This window comes from Diplotaxodon limnothrissa, linkage group LG22, assembly GCF_057381915.1.
Source record: "Diplotaxodon limnothrissa isolate DT_005_m linkage group LG22, D_limnothrissa_male_GT1.1, whole genome shotgun sequence".
NCBI lineage: Eukaryota > Metazoa > Chordata > Actinopteri > Cichliformes > Cichlidae > Diplotaxodon > Diplotaxodon limnothrissa.
The window spans coordinates 13,980,436-14,005,067 of NC_140616.1; the positions used below are offsets into that span (position 1 = coordinate 13,980,436).

Below are 24,632 nucleotides of genomic sequence, written 5' to 3' on the forward strand. Positions count from 1 at the left end.
ATGCTGCGCTTCCCGTCACATGACTCAGCACATCCTATCAGCCTGTGATAGCGCTGGAAAAATGCACGGGAGGATGCTGAGAGCGACACGTATGTTTATTTCTGCTGGGAATTACCGCTTTTTAAAGGCTGATGGGGCTGCAGAAGTGTCACCACACCACAAACACATGTTTAGACAGTTTTTATTGCAAAAGAAACCCACAAAGACATGACAGGAGTGTGGCTAACTGTTTGGTTTCAAAGCCTGCCACCACAAAAAAAAGAAGAAAAAAATCTGTGGCGAGAATTATCATTAATTGTTATAACCATGTAGAGAAATGTAGAGTGAAGGGTGCACAAGGCAATTTGAGAATGGACCATTATTATATTTTAATAGCATCAGTTTCTTTGTGGGCATATTAAACACTACATAGTTATTCAGTACTGCAGTATTTTCTTCTATATTGGTGCCTCTGAGTGTCTTGACAGAGAAGGATAGTAATAAATGTCTGAGTGCTGTCATGCAGGGCGATGCATCAGCATTCTTGTCATACATGTAGGAAATCCTGCATTAGTCTGCAATTGTTCATGTTTCTCTATTTCATTCCTCATTTCTTCTTCTCTTCATCCTTTTTGCCGTCTGGCTTGTTTCCCGTCTGGGAGGCCAGGGAACCCATGGCGTTGCGGATGGCCTCGTTGTTGGGGTCGACACCCGGCAGGTTCTCCAAGACGCTCTGAAGGAACTCTGGGTCTTGCATCACGTCATAGTCATCTTCCTCCTGTTCAGTTAAGATACAGCATATATTATACACAGCTGCTATATGGAAGTTTGATTCTGCCACTAAAATTAAAAATGCACTGAATGTGATGTTTTGCAGGGAAACCACAGGTCCTGACATATATTCAGATGCTACTTTTACACATTCCACTTAAACCCCTGAATGATGTCACAGGACCAAAAAGGACCCGAAAGGATTAATTACCAGCCCCACAGAATATCTACAGGGGTCCTGTGTTGTTTTGGTGGGATGAGAATGATTGGGCGTTGGTCCTTAGCAGAGCTTTGCAGACAGTTATCTACATGTTGTAGCTGTGCACTCTCACCAGGGGGCAGTGTCAATGATATGTATGACAGCTAGTCTGTGGGCCACTGTTTCACTATCTATTTCATAGCGTCATCACCACCAGGCTGCCCGCTGCTGGTTATTTGAAGCTTTTTGTGCAGTCACAGATCTACAGAAACTGATAGAAGCACAGGCATTTCACTTCACACACTGTCAGGATGTGGTTTTAATGTTGTGGCTCATCGGTGACCACTGTATGTATGGTTTTAGCACCATTTTGTCACCTAGAACTTTGCCAGCTCAGCTAGTCTGCATGTTGTCTTATCATCTGAAGAACAGTTTGCCACGATGACACCATGCTCATACAAATGAACACCATTTAAAATAGCAAACTATTCAAAAAGACACAGGAAATACAATTTGATGCTTAAAGATGCTGAGTACATTCAGGTCCATCTCACTATTGTTAAACTTGATAGATGGATATTTATTACTGAAAGGCAAGTGCCTCCTTATATTTAATATCTGCTAGATTGAACCCCGACTATTCAGAAACAAGCTACTTTCTTATGAAATCATTCCTCCTTCAGGTTATTAATTTAATACGTTTTATTCGTATCGAGTCTTTGAAAGGGCTCCAGCTGTTACGTCGGTTCACATTATGTGTGCTGGAATAACTCGAAATATTTCCTTCCTTTATTACTTTATGAAAAGTCCACAAAGCATGATGATTTCACATCCAACACTCAAAAATAACAGTTGCTCAATTTAAATCATTACGATGACTCACCTTGGCTGATTCAGCTGTGTCCATGGGGGCTCCTGTGTCCATTTCACCATACTCTGTTCACAAATAAGAGGATAGTTATGCTTTATGTTCAATAATAATAATAATAATAATAATAATAATAATAATAATAATAATAATGGATTGCATTTATATAACGCTTTTCGGGACCCCTCAAAGCGCTTTACAATACCACTATTCATTCACTCTCACATTCATACGAGTTAAAACAAATACACTGATCATAAGTGGAAGTTACCTCCTCCAGCAAGAGACATCTGCATGGCGTAGGCTATCTGCTCCTCCTCGGTCATGCTGCTGAAGTCAGGAAGCACTGCTGCACCACTCTCAGGCTGAGATACTGACATCTTCAGTAAAGCCTCCTCTGATTCTGCGTTTAAAAAGAACACTTGGTTAAATTCTAATGTACTGTAATAATTTTTATCTCAAAGGTGAAAATAACGATCTGTGAATTCTGCAGTCACCATCTGCGCTGGGTGTGGGCACGCCTGCCTCGGCCGCAGAAGCGGCAGCAGCTCTGCGGGCCTCTTCCTCCTGCCTCTGTCGCTGCTCCTCCATTGATACACGCAGGGCCTAAAGCAGGGGCAGCACGGTGAGATAAAAAGGCACAGGATGGACTCAGTCCACAGGACAGGAACAAGAAAGTCACTTTTTAAAATTTGTGGCAAAGCCACAGAGTACTTGAAATATGACTGAAGTCATGTAAAAGAATGAGTACTCTGTTTCATGTATCTGGCACAAGGGCAAGATATAGATATAAGAAAGGAAACTGTGGAGATAGTCGTCAAGTTGTTATGCAGGAAATAGTTTAAAACAACCTGCTTTTATTAACCTTAGACACGCAAGTTTCCAAAAGAGGCAGCATCGAAAATAACACCATTAATAATTTACTTCCTAAATAAACAAATGAACTAGTGTAGAAGAGCTGTCCTTTACATTTTTGGCCTCATGATTATCAGCTTTTATAAAGATGATGTCATTGATATTAAAAGTCACACATTCCTTTACTGCCATTTTAAAGACTGCTTTGGAGCGTCACACCCATTCTCTACACGTCCATCAGTTGTGCCAATAGCCACATCTGTTCTCTAGTTATGGAAGACCAAATTATTATCAAATATGAATAAGGTTCTCCTGCTGGTGTGTGTTATGATCTTTGTATTTACAGTGGTAGTGGGAAATAAACTCCCCAGTGTTGCTCACAAGCAGCAGTAGCTCTGTCAGCATAGGCAGGCTTTGAGTTGAGTATCTGAAAGGATTTTTAATTTTCTCCTTTTCCATGCAACTATTTTGGCACATAATATACCACATTATCAGCTTCTCAACCCACCTCCCTATATTGCTTACCAAGGCTAGCTCTGGATCAGCACTGGGATCCACCCCAAACTCAAAGTCGCTTGCACCGAGACCCATCATAGAGCCTCCTTCCCCGGCCAGGATGGGAGAGGACAGCAGAGCATCAGCCAGACTGGGTCCTGGAGGGACTGTGACCAGGTGGGAGCCCGTCCCCTCCTTCCCATTTAGAGTATTTATAAAAGCAGTCAGCTTCTCTGTGTTCGCCTCCTGAACAAATAGTTGGAGACAGTTTGTTTAGATATAGAAGCACCAGATATGGAAATGAAAACAAAACAATACAAAAAAAAAGAAAGAAAAATGTTGGTAGGCTTTAATGCATCTCGTTTTATAGCTCTGATATGGAAGATTATCCAACAATGTCTCACCTCCTCTCCAAAGTTAATAATATCCACATTCACTTTCTCCTTTTTCAAGCGCTTTGCCATCTTCACAAGCTGAAGAATCGGTAGATTAGGACAACAGCAGGCGGAGAAATATGCACAAACACATGAGTGCGCAGACAGCAGGAGACATTACACCTTTTGCATATAATGTGTAGTTAAAGAACATTTAACAAAAGGTCCTCACATCTTTTTCATTATCCTCCACAGGACTCCCAACAAAGGCAATGATCCTCATCTTGTGGTTTTTTCCTTGTCTGTGCTTTAGGGCCAGCTAAAGAGGGAAAGGATAAAATTATGGATCATAAACTGCCATAAACTGTTTTTTTTTTTTGTTTGTTTTGTTTTTAACCAGTTACTGCAGTTTACAGGTTACACACATGAGCGACTCGGATGCCTGTGCAGAAGCAAATCTTTCCTCTGGGCTGGACAGCGTGGAGTTTGGACAGGATACGGCCAGTATCCGGAGTCAGTGTGGTCAGGACTTCACAGTTACTGCAAGAAAACATACAAAAACCCAGGAGTCAACACCTTCAGTTGTTACCTTAACAGGTAATTAAATCTGACACACAATTTAATACACAACACTGTCAAATGAGTTTGTGCCAATTCCAAATAATCCCAGTAAAGTACACATTTAACAAATTAACAATTGGTTAATATTAATATTAAAATACTAAATATTAATTAGAATTAGCTCTGTCAAAGCAGTGTGGTGTACTAAAGAGCAGCTTTCATAAATAGCAGGTCAGACTGGTGGTTAAAGGAAGTGCTCCTCATTTAGAAACCATATGGTTTGATCGTTTTGATGTTGTGCAAATGTCTGTTTACATTAACCACGGGTTGGAAAAGAGCTAGCACAGCTCATGTAACACCTGCTTATCTTTTGTAAAAATGCTTATGGTTAACCAGCAAACAGTATTAAACCTCAGACCCAGCAGCAACAGGCCAGAGGTCTGAGCTATGAAGTAGGATTTTGTGTTATCCAGGTAACATCGGGGTTTTCAGTACTACAAAGATGGACCACTTACTTACTGGGTAACTTATGAGATGAGATAGCCTTTATTTGTCAGTTGCAGGTCTTTTGCCCACAACCGAGATGACAGACCTTGCCGACCGTACATACAATACAAACATCACATTGGGGAGACAGGTCAGGCCAGGTAGCGAGGAAAAAAAAAACATTGAAATGCACAGATATCAACACACCATAACACAATAAACACAGACAGCAACATGGGAAAGTGTTCCAGTGTGTACATCTGATCTGGGACCGCTGCAATCTTTCTACTGCGCCTCCAGCTGACCCAATGTCCACATCATGGGGGAGGTAAGCGTTGGAGGTGGCGTTGGATCCGGGGTAGGGAGGGTGATGCGTTGGTGAGTGCTTATCAGTATCAGTATATGTATGTGTGTGCGTGTCCATAGTTCAGCTGAGACAGTGTCCTTCGCCCTGCCAGGCTAAGTAAACAGTCTTCCAGCCAACCCAGGTGGCCTTGTAGGGAATGGGAAGGAACAGACTCAACACAGTCGTTATCAGGGAGTTGTTGTTCGGCTCCAGCCTTGAGCTGGCGCCAAAGGGGTAGCCGGGTTATGATGGAGAATTTCAAGCTGTTTTTTAACACTCCGACACTGGTCTCTCAGTCTCCCGTTAATAGCTGCGAGCTTCTCCGTGATGTTATTAGCCGTCGATTTTGTGGTCTTGTCACTCTTTTTGCTCACCTAGCAGATTCTGAGACCTCACGACCGCAGCCAACTGATCCGAGGTGTAATCCAGCTCCGCCCAGAGATGTTGTTCTGAGTTGATTCTTTCCTGATGTAATCCAACATACATACGCTCAAAGGTGTTATTCTGAGCATTCACTGCAGTCGTAAGTGCCTCCAAGCTCTTAACCATGCTGCCTTCAGTGAGCCCTTTCTGAGAAGTCGCACCTGTTGTTCCAATCCCAGCGGGCAGCCTTGTGGGGGTTTGAACAGCCGGTTCCGCTCTCTTAATTCTCCGATAAGTCTGGGCCAAGCCAGCTCCGATCAGCAAGAACCCTGTTATCATGGTTCCGAATATGTAGATATCTTCAGCGTCCTCGATCGACAGTCCCGCCAGGCACACGATCCTCTGCCACCCGTCCATCGTGTATCTGGCAGGGAAAGTCCCTCCAGGGCACTCGGGTTCTCCCGAGCCCAGACTTCTCGTTGTTAAAGTGTGTCAATAGCAAATCTTCTGCAAATCTAACCTGCTCCGGAGTAGGTCGGGTTCAAGATTAAAGAACAACAAGTATAAATCATCACCACTACTCCAGAAAATAGCATCAGCATTCCTGGAAGATCGTTGGACTTCTTTACACAGATTGTGTAAGGGCCTTAAGTTTTTTTTTTTAATAGCATCTAAAGTCTAAATCAGCCAGTCTGTTGCCAGTACACTTATCAATAACTGTGATTGGTCAGACGCTGCCAAAAACCACTCTTGCGTTAACTTATGGAGAGAATAACACTCTTCGTGTGACCTCTTATCCTGACTGTTAGGATAAGTGAATCCAGATAACGGAAATCTACCCTGGGTATGTTCAACTTGTTTTGTACAGGCCTTAGCTGTCACAGCCTCTACACAAAGACAACAAATGCACTTCTTTATTTAGAAGGAAGTCATTGCACTGCATCCTCTGAAGACAGCCATCATCAGTAACCATGTACGATTTAATGAAGTGTTATGACTTTAGCCACATAATTGTTTAATGAAGAGAGAACGGCTTACTTTGCCATAGTGATGAGGCCCACGTTGTTTTCTGGATTGCTGCGTGTTTTGGAGTGGCAGACAATGTTGACAGCATCCTGCTGAGCCTGTAGCCTCGTTGGCAGGAAGTCTCCATTTCTCATGTACTCGCTGTTGTCCACACTGAAGAGGAAACAGCACTTTAATGTGTACTCCATCACAAAGCTTAAGAGTTAGTAAGCGTTCACGTAATTCATTATCAGCCATAACCTACATTGGCCGAATGGGTAGTATAATATATTCACCGGGAGAAGCAATAAACAAAAGTTTAGCCGCTATAAAGCGTAACGGTAAAAACAGTCACAGCTAGCACGGCTTGCTAACGTTAGCGAGAGGTGACTCTACATATGCCGCTGGAAAACAATCAAGTAACCGCTGGTGTCAGTTAATAATTTAGGCAGAAAACACCAAACTGTAACCAGCGACATTCTGGAAATTAAGTCTCGTGGCTTGCAGGTAAATAAAGACTTTAATAAGACCTCAAATCAAGGCTAACTTTAGCTACAATGACTCAGCCGGTCGATATTGCGTTAGCCGGCCCACAATCAACTGTGCATTATCAGCCTGGCTGGCAGCGACATTTACCCCATATGCAGCTCGGTGAGCCCCCTTATAAAGTAACTTACTGGTACACCTCCATATGAACCGCTAACGGGTTTATAAACACACACAAAAATACATTTGTAGAGTTCTTACCAGACCATAGTACTTTCAAGCACCATTTTGGAAACTTCTTGTTGCTTTCTGTCGTAATCCAACAAGCTCACAGATTATTGGACGACGGTTGAACAAAGCGAAATATGATTGGGCAAGTCTTGTCTCCTTCAGGTTGTAGAGAGCTAGAGAGTATAATTAGAGCTGGTCTTTACTATTTAGAAGTTCTTTGGGGAGGGGGAACTGGTTTAATAAGAATTAAACTAGTTCATACAGGTTTACCCCCGAAACATTTTCTTCGTCAAACCATTTATAGGCTTTGTCTTCAGTAATAACCTATAGATTAACTCATTTATCACCCCCGAATCATCTTTTCTTTTCGGCTGGTGCCTTTAGGGGTCGCCATCATCTATTCCTTGCATCTGTCACACCAGTCTTCTGCATGTCCTCATTCACTACATTTATGAATCTCTTCTGAGGTCTTCCTCTTTCCCTCCAAATTCAGCGTCTTTTGTCCAGTATATCCGCTGTCCCTCCTCTACATATCCGAAATATCACAGCCTTGCCTCTCTAACCTTGTCTCCAAATCGCTCGATCCAGCTGTCCCGCATATGTATTCATTTTTAATCTTGTCCCTTCTGGTCACTGCTAATGAAACTTTTAACATCTTTAGATATGTCAGCTCTAATTTCAGCTCCATCTTTGCCAGCAACTCCAAATCATACATCATAGCAGGTCCCACAATCTTGCAAACCTTCAAGTTCCTTCTTGCTGCTCTCCTTCTTTCACAAATCAGTCTTTATACTCAGTTCTACCCACGCCACCCTGCCTGCACTCTCTTCATCTCTCTTGTGCACTCACCTTCACTGTAGCGTCCCTCTCATTCACAGTCATGTTTAATAATCTGAACGAATACAATTATTTCCCAACTGGCCACCACAGCAGATGAATCCACATGTTTATTCTAAACAGTTCAGAGTAGGAAAAAAATACAGGATGATTTAAAACAGTTACAGCAGGAGGCTTTAAAAAAAAGTTTCATGTCTTCAATTCAGGTTTGCCATGCTGGAGCAAGCAATTTTCAATCCACCACAATTACAAATAAACATTAGAGAGACCAGAGTAATACATACATTATATAACGCTGTAATAAATAGGGCTACGTGTGCATCTGTTTGGAACCATTAAGACTTTTATTGTCGGGACAGGGCATCACCTCAGAGTTTGGTTTAACAGACAAGTGAATTAAATAATCTACAAATGCGGTTTGCCTTTATATAATTCCTCCTGGTGGGAAAATTGTCAACTGGTTTAAATTATTGCACAGTTTTTTCACTGAAATATGCGGTGTAAACAAAAAAGCATCCCTTAAGTTACAGTTTTCTTATATCCTTATATGCAGCTCAGCATTTTTAGACATCAAATACTTGGGAAGTATTTGCAGTTTAACATGAGCCAAACATAACGCCAAGTTAAGACATTGTACATGAGAGTAAAAACATTTTGTTTTGTGTTTTACAGTAAATACAAAGTCTACACATCTCTGTTAATATGCCAGGTTTTTGTGATATATAAAAAAATAAAAAATAAAAAAAATTAGATTGTTTTTCTATCTTCAGTGCGACCTATAACTACACAGTTTAACTAAAACATAAACTGAAAACATAAGTGTTGACAACCTCGGATAACTGCAATCAAATTTATGTTAAGTAGTCTGCACACACCTGCCATCTTTTGATCAAAATCACATATAATTCAGATGTTCTAGTGAGATGTTCCTGATATTTACATAGCTGCATCTTAAAGTCATAGCCATTATTGTCAAATGAATGACAGGAGAGGGCATTAAATGTACCACAAAACACAGTGAAGACAGTCATGAACACGTGGAGAATATTTGGCAGTGGGACTGCAAAGACTGGACATCACTCTAAAATTTATGAAGAGACCAGAAGAAATGTGGTCATCTGGCAAGTAGTCTTCATGAGTCTGGGCTATGTGGTAGGGTAGGGTGGTAAAACAGAAGCCTTTTCTCACTTCCAAACATCCAAGCCTGGCTACATTTTTCAGCATTTTTCTACAGGTTGACCTAAAGGGGGCTGTGCAGAGGAGACACCCTCACAGTCTGTTAGATTTGGAGTGCTTTTTGCAAAGAAGAAAGTTGAGATGTACTCCCCCTAAAAGACTTCTGTATGCTCCAACAAACTATAAGTTTTAGTTCCACTGTACAGGTTATAGATCGCATTAAAAGGTGGAAAAAAAAACCTGCAAATATCTTGGTATAATTTTACGTTAACATCAGCAAATCCTGGCATTTTAACAGAGGTGTGTAAGCTCTTTATCTCCACTGTAGCTTATGAAAAGGTAGGCTAGCGTCCACCTTTACACATCAGGCAGTCATCACCATTTAACTAATGAAAAAATAGCAGTTAAACCATAATAGGTACCCCTCAGTTTTCAGTCTCACTACTCTTAGCTTTACCTAACAAAATCAAATTAACCCTGGATTTACAGGTCCTGCTGAGAGGTTTACAATCATAAGACAACATCAACAGATCAATATCAGAATTTAATAAGAGGTCGAGGGAAATGCTAAAGCCTGTGGGAAATTGCACCAACAAGTTATATTAAGATTGTAATAAATATAGACAAAAAATATTAGTAGCAATTGGGAAATGCTGAATGCATGAGTAAAAAGCGAATGGACAGGAATGCATAATGATAAAATAACCAAAGACAGCACATCATAAATCAGTTAGAAAGTATATAGAAGTCGTCATATATAGTTGCAGTTTTATTTAGTTTGCTTCTGGCAGCAAATAAATGTAAATAGTGGAAAAGAAAATGCAGTACCACCAATGATTATAGTTCAGATATTCAGCAGCCAAAGCTCCTACCAACTCTATATTACTCACTTTCTTTTTTTTTTGCACATCCTGCCCTTGTTTTCAGTGGCCACAAAGACCGAAAACAACAATAACACTTAAGTAGGTCCAACTATTCCACCACACATTTTGAAACGTTCATTTAGAAAAGTTTCCTGTGCTGTTAGATGTGAAAAATAAAATCACTTAAAAACTAACACAATCAATTAAAAACAAACACAAAAATCCCACACAAAGTACAGGTGACAGTCATGTCTGAATTTAGAAGTAGATGCTTTCTTTGCGCACGATGCACATCAGCAACTTGTAAACTGCTGCAGCTCCGCAACTCCATGACAGCGAGGGTTTGTTTCAGGTGTTACGCTGGTCAACGATGCTGTTCTTGTCACAAAAGCGCAACAGCATTATACCAACAGTGCACACTGTGCTGGTGTGCACTGTGTCCTGTGAAGCAGCACAAACACCCTCCAAATATATCACAAAGTTAAACACACAACTCTCTTAACACAGGATTTTCACAAAAGTTGAACTATATTGAGAGCTACTATTATAATCTAAATTGGAAAGGTCAGACTTACTGCAGGACAGCTAAAGGCCACATTAGCTTCAGCTAGGCGTAAACCACAGTGTTGAGAAAAAAAAAAGAAAAGAAAAATAGGAGTCTATTATTCTGGAGAAAAACAAAACAAGGCAAATTACATGCAACAGTAATTTTTCATTTGTGCTGGCAGTATATATGTATATATATTTAAAAAAAAACTTACTGCAACTTTACTAGTACAATATTAATTTCAATGTCCCAACTTATTACAAAAACATAGTGATTGTACCAGTTTGTACTAATGCCACAACATGCTCTTTGGTTACCTAAAGTGGTTAGGTTTAGTGTGATTCTCCTATTTCTGTTTTTCTTGCATATATAACACAAGCTTCTCTTTGCCGGTTTGGTCCGTGACACCGAAGCTGACTAACTCATTAGTTTTGCTACCGAGTACCAGTATCGGTCTCATTTGAATACAAGCCAGTCGTATAAAAAGAAAACATTTAAAATAACCTTCTGGCCTGAATATCACAGGTGATATTTAAGATTCACAGTCTGTAAAAGCACTCCAGGTCCACGGGAATACTTGGGTAAATAAAAAGCACAAGCTGAAGGTCTTTCGTCCTGCATGATTTGCATTCAGAGTAAGCTTTTAAAAATCAGAAGCTTACAATGCATGAATACAGTAATTTCTTTAAAAACTAAGACTTTATTTAAAACTCTGTTCTCAATCCTCATCATAAGGCTTTCCGTCAAAGCAGGTAGCACAAACACTACTCTAGACTTGGACCTTCGGGTGGGCGGCAGGCACACAGAAAAATCTGCATGAAGACGTGCTACAGCCATTTGGTCAAAAAAAAAAGAAGAAGAAGAGAGAAGCAATAAAAATAAAATAAAATAAAATAATAATAATCCCAAAAAGGACAATGACGTATATAGCCAGGCCTGAATGAAGAATCTCAGTTCTTCAATAAGGCAACATTTCCACACTAAATGCTTAACTGAGCCAAAAATGATCATTGGTTGTGACTACAGGCACTTCTCCTATGGGTTTAATAATAGTGTTCAATAACTACAGCATTACCGTGTCTGCAGTTACTAGTGTTGCGACACAACCGCCCAGTTACATTATCATATTGTGCAAAAAAAACAAAGACAACAAACATTTCATATCCCTCTTGGTCCAGGAGATGCACTGCGTAATTTTTTTTTTGTAAGTTCTGGTACCTCAAATCATACCAAGGGAGTTATAAGATTTCAGGAAGGCTCAGAACATCCTTCAAGTCATTCTTTTTCCTCACATCTACACCTGCAAACCAAGTGAAAGAGTATTAGTTTTAAAAAAAGTTCAAATACGAGTAAATATTTTGATAGCAGAACCTGAGGTTTGAAATCAACTTACTGAGCAGCTGCTTACACACGGGACTACGTCGCTGAGTGAGATTGCTTCCTCAGCACCACTTTCTTCAAGAGTCCTAGACTGAGCCCTGAAAACAACAGGAGAGTCATGAGGATGCATTTGAACCTTAACACAGTACGAGGCACTGGTTGTGGAGGTGAAAATATTAACAGAATATACACTGCATTTTTTACAGAAAGCTTTATGAGCTAATTCGACGCTTGTTTCCATGCCTAGAATCCTGTGCTGCTTTGGGAAAATGTTGACTTTCCTGAAGTTCTGGTTAAGGCACATTTTTGTCTTCTGAGAAGGCCTCACTTCCAATCTGTGCATCAATGGGTCATTCATTTATTCCTAAGTTGATTTGCATTCCACTTTTCAAAGTGTTTCACAACTTGAACAAAAGCCACACATTAACCAAAGGATCACACGTTCATTCCAACATACACACTTCCATACACGCAAAAACAAAATACTGAAGAACACATCATGTGAAAGCTGACCTATCTAAAAAGGAGTTTAAAAATGTAGGCCTCTAATACAGCCTGAAAGAAGCACTGCATTTCGCTGCAAGTAGAAGATTTCTTACTTCAGAGAAGGATATATAAAGTTCTGTTTTAGGTGAAACTAAGTGTTTCATCTTTAAAGACATTTTTGTTTGAATATGTTATTACTGTGTTGTTGTTGAACTTTGTTTTGTTTCTGGTATTTTGTCCAGCTCTTGTGGTGATTCAAATACACCAGCAGGTGTGTGCACTTTATATCCAAAGCAGAACATTTAGTAGATGATTACAAGTTACTTCTGGTACTACCATATTCAGTTAGTGTAATTAGACATTAATCAATGCATTCAGATAACACTGGTGTGTTGTAGGAAAATGTGTGTGTCTGTGTGTACTGTCATAAAAGTGACAGGTGGATCGTTAATACACAAACTATTACACTATATGTCCCCTCTTACCCCTTGGGGGTGCTGTCTTCCTCGTTTTGCTTGTTCGAAGATTCTCCCCGAGTGTTAGACTGAAGACGACTTGCTGGTAAAAATCTGGGGCTTCCCAAGGAGGAGATGGCAGTTTCAACAGCGCTAGCAACAGGGTTGCATGGAGGAATGGTATCTGGGAGGAGGTCAGGACGACCTGCGAGCATAACTGGCGAGAGGGGACAAAAACGGTTTATTGCTGTGTTGAAAAAGAAGCATCTCCCATAGTGGTACATGTAAGAAGACTAAATGTTTGCAGCTGTCATGAAAAATATGAAACATAAATAGTTCCCCATAGAGAAGTTAAAGCTTCTGTGCTCTTTCATCCTCACTTTTGTCTGCTTCGCTGTCCTCTCTGGTGTCTGAACTGGCTTGATGTTGGAGCAAAGGACTCTGGGCGGTGCTGCTGCTGCTGGCTTGGGTCATCAGAGAAGGTCCAGAGCCAGCCGCTCTTTTCACAGGACCGGCTCCTGCACGGCGCTTCTTAGACGGGGAGGTCTTCACTAGATACGAGACAGAGAAACTTTGAGTCTGTGCAGTAACACTGGTGTGACAGAGTCATGTTCAGACGGAGACAACATAAACTTACATGCATTCTTTCTAAACACTGTGTTGCACATAAACTTCTGAAATCGCTCGGCATAGAAACCCGGTCTGTGCACTGATACAGTGTCCTGAAAAAAAGAAATAAAACAAGTTAAAATCTGTATTGTTAAATCATTGCAACCAAACTAGCTAGTACTAGTAAGGGTCCTTACCCCATCATGAACCAGAGCCTTCCAGGAGTGTTCAAGCTTCTTTGCCAATCTGAAAAAACACACACACACTCTGACTTGATGGTAAATGGTAACTAGACTGGTTCTTATATAGAACTTTTTCTACTCTAACTGCTCAATGCAGCTTGCCTCATTTACCCATTCGTCCAAGCACTACTTTTTCCCCCCTCTATGCTTTTCATAAAATTTAGATCCTCAAACAGAAGTATTTTCTTATCACACGCTCACTGTAGAAACATTTGAAAGTGCCCTTGTAGTTTTATCTGGATGCTGAAATCCTGTTTACTCATGTCATGTGAACTCTATTTTGGATGTTGGCCACACGTGTCCACAGTGGAACAAAGAAGATCATATTTTAGTCACCACAGGTGGCGTCATGGTTACATGTTGGCAGAGATTTTCCAGTATAGATAACGTTTATTTGCACAGTTTCTAAATAAAGTAACAAAGATTCATTGCCTCACTGACCGACCGTAGTCATTCTCTACTGTCCGCTCTGACCTTTAGTGTAAAACGTCAGGTTAGCTAACGAGACAGTGTACCGGGGTTTAACACTTGATACGGTCCCTGAACGCATTCTGAACAGACAAAGACGGAAGCTGCTGCTTTCCTGTTCATGTGCTTCTTTTGTTATGTGAGCTCAATGAGGACAATAAAGTGAATTATTACCTATAAGACTGAAGAATGTCAATAATACCGATGTACACCAGCAGCCTCTCGCCTTTCGAGTTTCGTGCAGGGATTCCTCCCGTTCTGCAAACAAAAACACCTTTAGTCTTCTGTAATTCTTCTCAGACAGAAACTGGTGGGACAAGCCTGCTCGATACGATCACAGACACTCCGTCACTCACCTGTCCTCGGTTTCCATGGATCCCATGCGTCCCACCTCTGCTTGAATGGCCTCTATAGCCGTGCTGTACAGAGCCTTTTGAACTTGACCCTTTGCCCCAGCCCCCGCCTCCTCGTTGGCCTGCTCCTGACAGGCCTGATCTACGTTATGAATTCCCACCAGAAGGCTGTAATCCATAATCTTGAAACTCTGCAGGAGCTGGATGGAAATTAAGGAACATGAGTACTATAAGATCAGGAGGACATTTAGAGGGAAGACATTTTACTGATTCTATCTAAACCAATTCCAACACTGTTATTATTCTGGTAGCCTCATGTTTTCACAGTTCTCACCAAGCAGTCTCTCTGGAGGGTCTTGCAAAGAGCATTGTACTTATCAGCGTCCAACGAGAGCCCTTCAGGCATGTCCTGGATGAAATCCAGGTCCTTATATGTGGGTACAGCCTTTTCTCTTTCTTTAGCCGAGGATCGTCGCTTGTAGGTAGAGCCCTTTAGATCATACTTGAGGTGCATTCGTACTGCACTAGGAAGCAGATTATTCATGACTGCAATGCGGATGTTTTTACCAGCTGATTGGACGCAATACAGCCCATAAAACTTTGGTAATAAGGTCCGCTTGTTCTGGTTCAGGTTCTAAGGCAGAAAGAAAAATAGTAGGAGGAAGAAATATGGACAAAATGAAAAGAAACATCAGTATCAGCGTCACCAAAAGTTAAATGAATGGTTGACTTAAGTAAACTGATAAAAAAAGAAGGCAGATGTGCCAGAGCAAAAGTAAACTCAGTCAGTAACAAGCATGTCGAGTGCTTTAAATGAAAACCAGACTAACTAGTTGAGAGAGACTTTAAAGACAAACAAAGCATTTTAGCAGCTCAAGAAAACAAAGTAGGAACAATATTTGACTGCAGAGTGTTACTTCAGTAACTGTAAATACGGCCTCATAGTTCCCGTCTTGCACCAACCCGTTTGGCTGCATTTTACATCCATGGCTATCCAGATGTGACCTTTGATATTTTGCCTCAAGACAAAATGACAGCTTCTGATTTTATTGTGCTAGTTGACATGTTTTGTAAAGTCACAGTACCAAATCTAATCATGTCGTCCTTCAATCCAAAGAAACATATCTGCAAAATTTCTCAGGACACTCCTATTGTGAAATTTTACTAGAATGCAACAATTAACACACGTGAGGTGAAAGCTGATCTTTGGCCGTTAAATTCTAATCAGTTCCTTGAGTTAAAGTTGATAATGAATAAAATTCCCAGAAGGAGTACCAAGGGATATCATGATAATAATCGTAGGTGGAGTACATGAGGACAACATAAAAACATAATGCCCACAGCTATGGCAGTTGCAGACTAACAAAACAACTGCAGATTAGTTTTAAAGGTAGCAAAGCGTCGCTGTAAAAGCGCCACTGATATCCAAGACCTTGCATTTGATAGTGATAACAGGATGATGATTAGGACATTTTGTGACCATCAAATCATACCATGAAGTATCCAGGCAGCAGTTTCTGCAGAAATTCTGCCTCTTTGTGCTGCACCGTCTTGATGATATACTCATCATCTCTAGAGACGTAGAACAAAGATCCACTCGCCCCGGAGTTGGACAGCTCGATCAGCGACTCGTTACACAGAGAATACTATAAACACAACATAAAAAAACGGTCTTTACACATGTGATTAAAAGCAAAAAAACACAATCTTATTGCTACATTTTACACATGAATGCTGACTGAAGCCATGTTCTCACTACAAAGCATACAGAGTTTGGTTTGGGCGAGAGGCAGGACCTGGAGGGAGCATGCAGGAGGCAGAAAACATGAAATATCCAAATATCTCCAATATCTGTCAGTCTAAAAAAAGTTTAAATATACATTTAATCAATGTGATATCTTAATAGAGGCCAAAGAAGTGCAATTTCAACAACAGGTCTCCGTTTTTCTACATGATAATGAAATACTGCTGTAGTAAATTAAAGAAATCTGTCAGCATGCTTCTTTAGGCTTAAACTGTAAGAAGTAAACGTGTAAAATTACAGATATCTATAATTGAATTTTCTTTGGTGTAGTATGAATGATGATGGGAGAGGTCTTGATCAGTAGGAAAAGCTGTAAAACTTGTAAATATACAGTTGAAAATTATGCCCTCTTTCACATTTTTTCAAAATCGGCGGTCCAAATTGGAATTGTCACCAGTCCAATTCTGGCCCCCAGCCTTACATTTGACACCCCTACTTTAAAACCGTAAGAACAGCATCTCCACTCCTCTCCTGTGTCAATACTCCATTATTCACACTTCCCTAGTCACAGTTACTCAAACACTCCTTTTTCCCCAAAAGTGAACTGCTCTCTTTCCTCAGAAATATTTTGGACAACAATTGGTGATTATACAAGAATACCATGTAGTCATCGGGCCGGATGCCAAACATCTCTCTGAAGTAGCGGAAGGCCATCGGGGCGTATGTTTTGAACCTGAAGTCTCCATAGTGGTGTGCCGGTGTCAGGTTACTACCCTCACTGCAGGTCACAAACAGAGGAGCACAAGATTATTTTCCACACAGCTTCAAAGTAGGCTTGCAGAAGTAAAATATCCTGATCCTGTCTGCACACAGGGCAGACACACATTTCATTTCCTTTACAAACTAATTCATCGTTACAAACTGACCAGGGGAAGAAGATGCTCTCCACCACCTCAAAGTCCTGCAGCAGCACATCTCTTTCAGGTTTTTGACTTAAGCTGCCTATCGTGTGCGTGATGCCTAACTGGATAGCACCTTTCAGAGCTGATGATGTTGTCTGGAAGAAAGGAAACTTACATGTATCAAATGCATTTCAAAGTGAATACTTCAAGAAATTAAGTGGCATAGGGACTTGCAAGCTTTGGCAGGTGGGAGACACTTTTTTTCCAGACATTTCACTAAAGATTAATAGATAGGTTAACTCAAAAGGTTCACCAAACAGAGCCCATGTTTACTGTTAGGTGGGGTGGTGGTGATGGTACAAACACACTCAACATTCAACATTCAGCTGAGAGGCAAATCTCTACTGGGACCAATGTTCAGTTTGCTTTCATTTTCACTTGCTATGTGGTCAGGTATAAATGTAAAGCCTACAATGGTTTAAAAAGGAGGAAAATATTCCGGTTTGGTTCAAATGTACTCTAAACAGTGTGAAGTACCACCACAGCAACAAGTGCCAGCACAAGTGCACATTTTACAAGTGCTATTAGTGGCTGCATTTTCAAGTCCACCATTTATGCTTTTTCATATGCATGGTTACAGTGGTTGTTGCTTCTATTAAACATGTACAAAGCTTCAGCTTCCTTTAACCTGACATCCCTAATACCGTATGTTCATATCAAGCTTGTCTGTGAGCACAGTAGCCCACCCACCTGCCGTTCAAGCATGCTGTTTAGGAAAGGAGGCCAATAAGAAGGGAGTCGGCTAAAGGAAGAAAGAAGGAAGTTTAGGCATTAGTCACACAGGCCTTGACTGGTTAATGACCCATCTGGAAACCTCTAGTCACTTGGAAAACTGTGTATACCCCGACAGGTTGAAGAGCGGTTGCTGAATGTCGCATGGTGAACTCACTTGCAAAGAAGATGCTGCACCAAAAACCTCTTTGTGACTGCTTTGCTCACCTGGAGTTGGCACAGAGGAAACCAGCTTGTCTGCAAATACTTGCTATTTAGTTGAAAGAAGTGCAACACAAGCTGGAAACGGAGACCATTTGTCTTAAAAGTAAAAGTCGTCCAAACAAAGCAAGTCACGAATGGTCTCCGTTTCCATTTTGCACTTTTCGCAGTTTCACTCCCAATTAGCGAGCAGTTTGTAAGGGTTTGCGCACAAGATGGTGCCGTCCATGCAAAAATGACCAAAGCAATCGGAAAGATGCTTGTGTTGCAGCCCTGCATACATTTTTGCAACCAAAGTGACTTCAAGCAAACTCCAGCAACAGCTTACAGATTACACACACTTTCCTTGTGACCGGTAGTTGCCAGGGGTCACTGACCAGTGTCTTGGCCTATGCGAATTGGGAAACTTCACCTTCACACCAACTTCCCAGCAGCTGGCAGCAGCCTCCAGTAAACCAGTTGGGTAATACTCACAAACAGGTACTTCATTACCTTTTCTATTGGTCTAGGCCTGTCTGACTGGGGCCTTAAACAGTGTGTTTCAAACAGTGAATGAACAAACGGCTGTTCCAAGGTCCATTATAGGATAAAATAGGGTTATCTTAAAATATGGAACACTGTTTTGGTGGACTTCACAAATTGTAGGAAATGTAACTATAGCTCCCAACAGCATGTAGAAACACCCTGTGGGTGTCAAGTTCAACTGAATAATCACAAAGAAGTCCCACAATGAGGTTTGAAGAGAGGGAAAAGACACAGAGCACTTGCGTTATAAGGATTTCCAGATTATGAACACTAGCAGTAAGCGGAGAGCACTTATTCAAGAAGGCAGGACAGATTAGATCATATGTGTGGGTGATGAAGGGTTAAGCTAATGGCAATAAAAAGAGACTGCTGTGCGTTTCACAGGCCAGAATAGTGAGCAGCAGACAAACCAAGGCACAGATTTATAAATTTTGAGATTACACTACTATCACTATTTTACAAGCCAAATAATTCATTAACTCATCAAGAGAACAATTGGAAGAGGAAAAGATAATGAAAGTTTTTGTAAGATGCAGCTCTACAGAGTGAAAAAATGTGCTTAAGTCTGCAATGGCTGATCCCCAACCTTCTTGTACGTCGTCTCCCCAGTGGGATCGATCCCACGATGCCCGATTTTTTTCAAAGCCTGAGATGTGCTAGCACTTGGACCCTGTCAGTATAAACATGGCACAAAACAGAATTACAAGAGGAAAAGAACTCATTGTAAGTGCAGGAACATGTAATATTCTCACGATTCAAACAGGAAGGCACAAATGACCTGTCAGCAGAATACGGGCTAATCCCAAACTGTTTATGGGGAAGGAAATGTGCAATTCCTAACTGACCGAGACAGATTTTCAGTTTCTTCCCCACAAATTCCCTCATTTCTCACCTCAGCTGAAGCATTTTTTCGAGACCCATTCAAGTCTGGAATCAGAAAGAAAGACATAATGTTACACAGGAAATTACACACACACACACACACACACACACACACACACACACACACACACACACACACACACACACACACACACACAGGACAGGAAATGAGCAGATAAGGCAAACAGTTATTACAGTGGATGCAGTAATGTCAAACAACACAGACGGAAACAGCTTCTACCATTCCCTAACGCTGAAAATAGAGAGTGCAGCTGAACATGCAGACACACCTCAAACATTACCTCTGAAAGAAGACAGTTTCCTCCAGAACTGACTCTGCAGGTCTTTGTGTGCAATGGAAGGAATTAGATAAGGATGCTATTAAAGTGAGTTCATACAAAGCCGGTGAATTTCCTGATGTGTATTACACTGTAATATTACTGGTGTTTGAACTTAATGACACTTAGCTTCCGTTCATCTTTAAGGAAACACACTTGTGAAAGTGACACAACATCATGATGTCTGCAATTCACTTTCCTTTAAACATTTATTATGTATATTACAGCACCATTTCCAAAACAGCTGGGACACTGTGTTGACACAAAAAATTTTTGTTTTTTTTTAACAAATATGTTTATTCTGAATTTGATTAACGCAACAAATATCAACAAGGTTCAGACAACATCACCAGACGACTGTAATAAGGAAGATGACTGGCCATTAATTTGCAGAACTAAAGCTGGGGAGGGGTTTGCCAATATTTCTAATCTACACAAGAAGCAATATTAAATGCCTGTCATCTTCAATGCTCAGACAGCAATGCAATAAAGGCAAGCACAATCCTGTTGTGAACAACCCTCATAAAAATCATTATCAGTGTACACAACTGCTGTATCCACAAATAAAACTAAGACAACAAACACATTTATTTTAAATCCAGAAAGGTTTTTGCTTGCTCTAGGCCTGAGCTCAAAACTGACTATTGAGAGTTTCTCCAGCATGTCAAACATTTTGGAGCTTTTTGGCTTTCAGTTAAAGGAAATTTGCCAGGACTGTGATAGTAGAACCAATAAAAATAATAATAATGATGATGATTATGTCAAAGGTATGAAATCTATAATAAAACACACAAGACTGGAGACTTAAGCACCAACAAAACCAGACGGAGTTCCTCATGCAAGTCACTCCACCATCAAGAACCCCGAACAGCAAACACTCAATCACCTTTCATGTTTAAGCATGAGGTGGGGCCAGTTAACAGGCTTCTATACAGGGACAGCAGTTGCAGTATGTTTAAATGTAATGCACGTGACCTTGGTTATTAAAACGCATTTAAATACACTAACTTCGCTTGGGTTTATAAGTCTGGCTGCTGCATTTTGAACAATCAAAAGACTGTACAATGATTTGTGATTGATACCTGCTAAAATAATTACAATAATCCAAATGAGAGGAAATAAAAGCAAGAATGATAGTCTTAGTGCCACTAAAACTGAGTATCGATCTTGTGATATTCCAAAAATGGTAGAAGCACTGGGAGACACTTCTCAAAACTGAGGCTAGAATCAACTAAGAAAAGAGCTGATGCTTGGATCCACCTTATTTGACCAATAATAAACAACTTCTCTAAGCTTCATTTTTTTTAATAGCACACATCTATTTTTGATTTCAGTTAAACAATTTGTAAGAATGGCAAAGTTTGTGGGTACTTTTTATAAGATTTCATTTACTCTAACTTTGTTTGTGAAATGGCCAAAACCAACAGGAAAATACTCAGACCTCTCTTGACATAGATAACAAAGACTTTTTGCCTTCACTATATATGGACCGGTTATGTTTAGGTTCATAGTCCCATCCCCAAAGCCCATTGTAAGCCTCCTGCTGCCTGTGGTCTGGCAAATCAAAATGCGAAATCCTTTTTGGATAGCATGAATGCCTCATCCTCTGAGTTCAGGGAGGGAAAGACCATTCAGACTGCTATCAGTTCAAAAAGCCAAAATCTGTACTGGTATGGGAGGGCATTAGCTCACAAGGCAGGGTTAACTCACACATGTGTGAAAGCATCATTAATATACCAATTTTTCTCGCTACATACGCAGCTAGAAAGACAGCTAGTTTTGAAAGAGGTCCTTGTTTAATCCAGTAAGGACTTATTATTATTATTACTGCAGTTCCAACACCCACTAACAAAAATGTGGCATTAGAAAATGTAAAACTAGTCAAAGGAGGCCAAAATCTCTTGTTTCAACACTTTATTATTCACACTTCCTTAATTTCAGTTCCGGTTACTCATCGCTCCTTTCTTCTTACAGTCAACAACTGGTTTCCTTTCTTCAGAGTCTATGCTGTTCTTGTACATTTCCATAGAACGGATGCTGAGTAACAACATTTTTCTGGAGTAGTGACAGCAGTGACAGGGTGTATATAAAAGTGTTCAGAGGGATAGAAATAGTGTGAAACTGTTGTGCAGCTGAATTCCTGTGTTAAGCAATAAGGAGAAAACAGTATGTTTTCATAACTAGAGCAGTCAGTGTTGAACATCCTCCTGTCCCAAATGAGTTGATGGCATCAAATTCAAAATGATTATATATTTCTACGTTTACCATTTAACACAATGGCACAAAACTTCTGGAAAAGCGCTCGTTTTAATCTTTAATAAAGTGAGGCAAGTACGTAAACTTTCTGTGAAGCATGAGATCCATGTACTTTGTCCTGCAAACCACTTTTTTTTTTAAAGATCAAATCAAGGACAGCCAGAAACATCTGATTTAAGATGTAATTATGTACTCGGGCCAAGAAAAGTGGCCTTTGTACTCAATTAAAGTTTTGTTTTTTGTTTTTTTGTTTTTTACCTCAGATGCTCTGATGAAAACTTTGTGTCATAAATCTACTGTGATGTGAGGTAAATAAACATATTTTTTCCATTTTCTTTCCTTTTTAGTACACATTAAAGGAATAGTTAAGATATTCTGCGAAGTACTTTTATTTGCTTTCTTCTTCTTTTATTTGAGATGCCCCAAATTTACTGAAGACAAAAAAAAGGTTGTCTTTTAACCTATTAAGGACTCTGTTAAATGGCTTCAATTATACATCTATATTGATTGTAATGATTGAAGTATTTAAAATATGCCTGTGTACAACATGCATAAGTCAACATAATTAAGCATAGTTTACATACGTGATGTCAGGTAAGCATTTTTGGCTACTCCTCTATTATCCCCAGGTGGTCCCATATGAATGGACCCCCACCTCTTTATCTTGAGTACACTACCATGTGAGACCTAACCGTGGGTCATGTCTCAGAAATAAGTCATCGCTTATTTCTGAGACATGCCTTGAGAAGTGAATCTGTATGAAGCAATTAAAGTTATTTCAGGCTATATGTTGTATGCACTGGCACGAAAGGTGGTGTTTTACAACACAGTACTTACTGCCAGTCTGGCCCTGTAGCCCTGGAGGCTCTTCTGCAGCTGTGGCCATTCAGACAAGAAACTACACTCTGGACTTGATTTGGAGGAAACTGGGGGTCTTTATTCACCCCTTCAAATGTATCGGTGACGTCAGTTCAGCAAGGCGTGGACCTGTGTGGAAAAAATGCCCAGCTCAAGAACAGTAAACACTCTACATGATTTCATGCTAGAAATACCAACAACAGCCACGTTGAACAGCTCTGCTGATGGAGACAAAGGTGACATAAACAGGCGGCAGCTTCCTACCAAAAGCGACTAAGCATCGAGTAGGCTATTAAGTAAATTAACTTTTAAAAAGAAACACACACACAACAACACAGAGAGGCTAATGCGTGTTGTGACATGTTAATGTGGGAGATACCGAAACGTCTGAGCAGCGCTATTCAACTGAACATAGGCGACAACGCTAGCTGCCGCTGCTTTAACTTTTCTAACTTTAACCACACAGATAAGTCTCGACAATACACACAAAACATTCAACTTACCAGAAAATCGTGTTTAGACGTTCTTATAGCTTCTAATTAAATTTAAAAAATACTTTTTATTCTTTTATAAAGGCGGTGTTTTCCTCAAAACAAATAAACAAGGAAGCAGTGCGGAAGCGGCAGTTTTGTTTGGGCTGCTAGTCTGGGCAAGAACAGCATTTCCGGTGGGGAAATATTTCAGAATAACATAGGCACTTTCAAAATAACATAACACCACCCCATGATTTAAGAACCTTCTAAAATTAATGTAAAAAAGGTGGGGAAAACAAGAAAAATAACTTAATCTAAAGAATTAGTTAAGAAGCTTTGTAGTGGGAATAATAAGAAATGCAAAAGTAGCTATTTTTAAAAACGTAGAAGAGAGAAATAACTTATTTGTACTGCTAAACAGCATTTTAAAAAGGTAGAAGTAGCAATATTATCATGTAGTAAAATTGTTTTGTTCAAAATGTTATACATTGGGAATAAAATGTAGTTGAAGTATCAAAATTTAAGTTGAATGACGTATTAATGAAGGCTAATGACTTGATTTAGTGTTTCATGATCACACATACAGTGCCATTTACTTTTGTGGTTAGTCATGCAGAAACCTTTGTCTCTGTTCTTTTGTTGTGAAAAAGTTCAATTTCATTGGTAGTTGAATTAAGATCTTAAAAAGGAACACAGCATGTCACAATCTATAGAAACAGCTATGAGACAAAGTCATTGACGTCTATGAGTCTGGAAAGGTTACAAAGCAATTTCTAATTTCTTGGGACTCCAGCAAAATGCAGTGAGAGCCATTATCCACAAATCAGGAAAACTTAGAAAAGCAGGGAACTGTTCCAGGAGTGGCCGTCCCACCAGAATTACTCCAAGTACAGTGGTATGCACCTCAAGTTTGGGTACCCCTGAATTTTCATGTTTTTCCTTCATAAATCATTGGTTGTTTGGATCAGCAATTTCATTTAAGTATATCATATAGCAGACAAACACAATATTTGAGAAGTGAAATGAAGTTTATAGGATTTACAGAAAGTGTGCAATTGTGACTTAAACTAAATTAGGCACGTGCATAAATTTGGGCACCCCAACAGAAGAATTACATCAATATTTAGTAGATCCTCCTTTTGCAGAAATAACATCTCCAAACACTCCTTATAGCTCCCAATGAGAGTCTGGATTCTGGTTGAAGGCATTTTGGACCTTTCATCTTT

At 40.1% G+C, this 24,632-nt stretch overlaps 2 protein-coding genes across 2 annotated transcripts; both read right to left on the reverse strand.

Moving 5' to 3' along the window:
• Positions 1 to 131: 131 nt before the first annotated feature.
• On the reverse strand, positions 132 to 7,099 carry psmd4a (proteasome 26S subunit ubiquitin receptor, non-ATPase 4a). The gene is made up of 10 exons (XM_085346092.1): positions 7,050 to 7,099; positions 6,336 to 6,476; positions 3,967 to 4,081; positions 3,774 to 3,860; positions 3,572 to 3,640; positions 3,198 to 3,413; positions 2,315 to 2,423; positions 2,089 to 2,220; positions 1,833 to 1,885; positions 132 to 757 (listed from the first exon to the last, which is right to left on the reverse strand). The coding sequence occupies exons 1-10, from the start codon at positions 7,073 to 7,075 to the stop codon at positions 587 to 589; spliced, it is 1,119 nt and encodes a 372-aa protein (XP_085202218.1). The 5' UTR covers positions 7,076 to 7,099; the 3' UTR covers positions 132 to 586.
• A 4,434-nt stretch (positions 7,100 to 11,533) lies between these two features.
• LOC146609591 (phosphatidylinositol 4-phosphate 5-kinase type-1 alpha-like) lies at positions 11,534 to 23,551 on the reverse strand. The gene is made up of 16 exons (XM_085346921.1): positions 23,437 to 23,551; positions 22,913 to 23,062; positions 19,492 to 19,526; positions 19,186 to 19,269; positions 17,106 to 17,236; positions 16,840 to 16,957; positions 15,929 to 16,081; positions 14,770 to 15,069; positions 14,439 to 14,635; positions 14,257 to 14,340; positions 13,570 to 13,618; positions 13,401 to 13,485; positions 13,144 to 13,314; positions 12,794 to 12,980; positions 11,836 to 11,920; positions 11,534 to 11,742 (listed from the first exon to the last, which is right to left on the reverse strand). Exons 2-16 carry the CDS (start codon positions 22,959 to 22,961, stop codon positions 11,737 to 11,739), a joined length of 1,734 nt encoding a protein of 577 aa, XP_085203047.1. The 5' UTR covers positions 22,962 to 23,062; positions 23,437 to 23,551; the 3' UTR covers positions 11,534 to 11,736.
• Between the last annotated feature and the right edge of the window lie 1,081 nt (positions 23,552 to 24,632).

Coding starts and splice junctions, on each gene's coding strand:
- psmd4a (XM_085346092.1), bottom strand. CDS start 7,075: ATGGTGCTTGAAAGTACTATGGTCTG. Junction 6,477..7,049: donor CTTGAAAGTACTATGGTCTG/GTAAGAACTCTA, acceptor TTTCCTCTTCAG/TGTGGACAACAGCGAGTACA. Junction 3,641..3,773: donor TGGAGGATAATGAAAAAGAT/GTGAGGACCTTT, acceptor CCGATTCTTCAG/CTTGTGAAGATGGCAAAGCG.
- LOC146609591 (XM_085346921.1), bottom strand. CDS start 22,961: ATGGCCACAGCTGCAGAAGAGCCTCCAGGGCTACAGGGCCAGACTGGC. Junction 16,082..16,839: donor TCCGGCCCGATGACTACATG/GTATTCTTGTAT, acceptor TTGTGTTTATAG/TATTCTCTGTGTAACGAGTC. Junction 13,315..13,400: donor AGTGTTTAGAAAGAATGCAT/GTAAGTTTATGT, acceptor TCTCGTATCTAG/TGAAGACCTCCCCGTCTAAG.